The 1,269-nt window shown below is 40.5% G+C and overlaps 1 protein-coding gene across 1 annotated transcript; it reads right to left on the bottom strand.

Annotated features, from left to right (window-relative positions):
• Positions 1 to 939, bottom strand: LOC101660070 (olfactory receptor-like protein OLF2). The gene has a single exon (XM_004708501.1). It carries the CDS (start codon positions 937 to 939, stop codon positions 1 to 3), a length of 939 nt encoding a protein of 312 aa, XP_004708558.1.
• Positions 940 to 1,269: the final 330 nt, after the last annotated feature.

Below are 1,269 nucleotides of genomic sequence, written 5' to 3'. Positions count from 1 at the left end.
TTATCCAGAACATAATTTAGTGTTCATTGTTTTTTTGAGTGCACCTTTCACATCCTTATTTCTCAGGCTATAGATGAGTGGGTTTAACATAGGGATCACAACTGTGTAGAACACAGAAGCCATTTTGTCCGTGTCCATTGAATAGCTCGAGCTTGGTCGGAAGTACATGAACAAGAGTGTACCATGGAATATAGCCACCGCGGTTAAGTGTGAGGCACATGTTGAAAAGGCTTTGCGTCTCCCCTCAGTGGAGTTCATTTTAAGAATGGTTGTTATAATATAGCAATAGGATAGAAGGACCATTACCATGCTGCACCCCACAACAGACTCAATAAAAGTGAACATCACAATCTCATTAATGGACGTATCTGAGCAAGAGAGGGCTAGTAAGGGGGGGACGTCACAGAAAAAATGATTGATAACATTGGACTTGCAGAATGAAAGGCAAAATGTGCAGCATGTGTGGATTGCCGAATCCACCAACCCTACAATGTAAGCACCAGCCACTAGCCGGGTACAGATCCCCCCAGACATGGCAATTGTATAAAAGAGTGGATTGCAAATAGCTACATAACGGTCATAGGCCATAACAGCCAACAAGAGGCAATCCACATCAGCAAATGCCCCGAAAAAATACATCTGGATGGCACACATGTTATAAGGAATCCTCTTTGGCTCAGCTAAGTAGTCAGCCAGCATCTTGGGAGAGACAGTGGAGGAGTAGCACACATCACAGAAGGACAGGTTGCTCAAGAAGTAGTACATGGGGGTGTGAAGTCTAGGGTCCACCTTGATCAGTAGGATCATCCCTAGATTTGCGATCACAGTTATGCCATACACCAGGAGAAACAGCACAAAGAGTCCCTGCTGCACATCTTTTCTGTCAGAAACCCCTAAGAATATGAAGTCCGTAAACAATGTGTGGTTCTCAGCAGCCATTGCTTAGATCTGTGAAATTCCTGCCTCTGAAAGAAGGGAAAAAGAAGACAAAAATGAACAACTGTTTACTGTCCTCATGGTTTATCCCAGGTCTTTTTAAACTTTTGTTTTTAATAATTAGAAATAGTTCAAGAAAGAAAGCTTGGGTTGTTTAAATGGAACTGTCTCAACTAGAAGGATATCGAAAGTAGAGCAAATCTAGTAAAATTACTATGGTGGGATTACCTTTTATATTTCTATAGCTCCTTTTTCTTTCCTCTTTCTTTCTTTTATTTTATTATATTGGGATGTAATACATATATCATATCATATATAATTCAATCACATCTA

This window comes from Echinops telfairi, unplaced genomic scaffold (genome assembly GCF_000313985.2).
Source record: "Echinops telfairi isolate 266 unplaced genomic scaffold, ASM31398v2 ScPeMD7_60;HRSCAF=208, whole genome shotgun sequence".
In the NCBI taxonomy this organism is placed as follows: domain Eukaryota; kingdom Metazoa; phylum Chordata; class Mammalia; order Afrosoricida; family Tenrecidae; genus Echinops; species Echinops telfairi.
The sequence above is the reverse complement of the archived record's forward strand: the minus strand, read 5'-3'. Positions and strand labels throughout refer to the sequence as shown.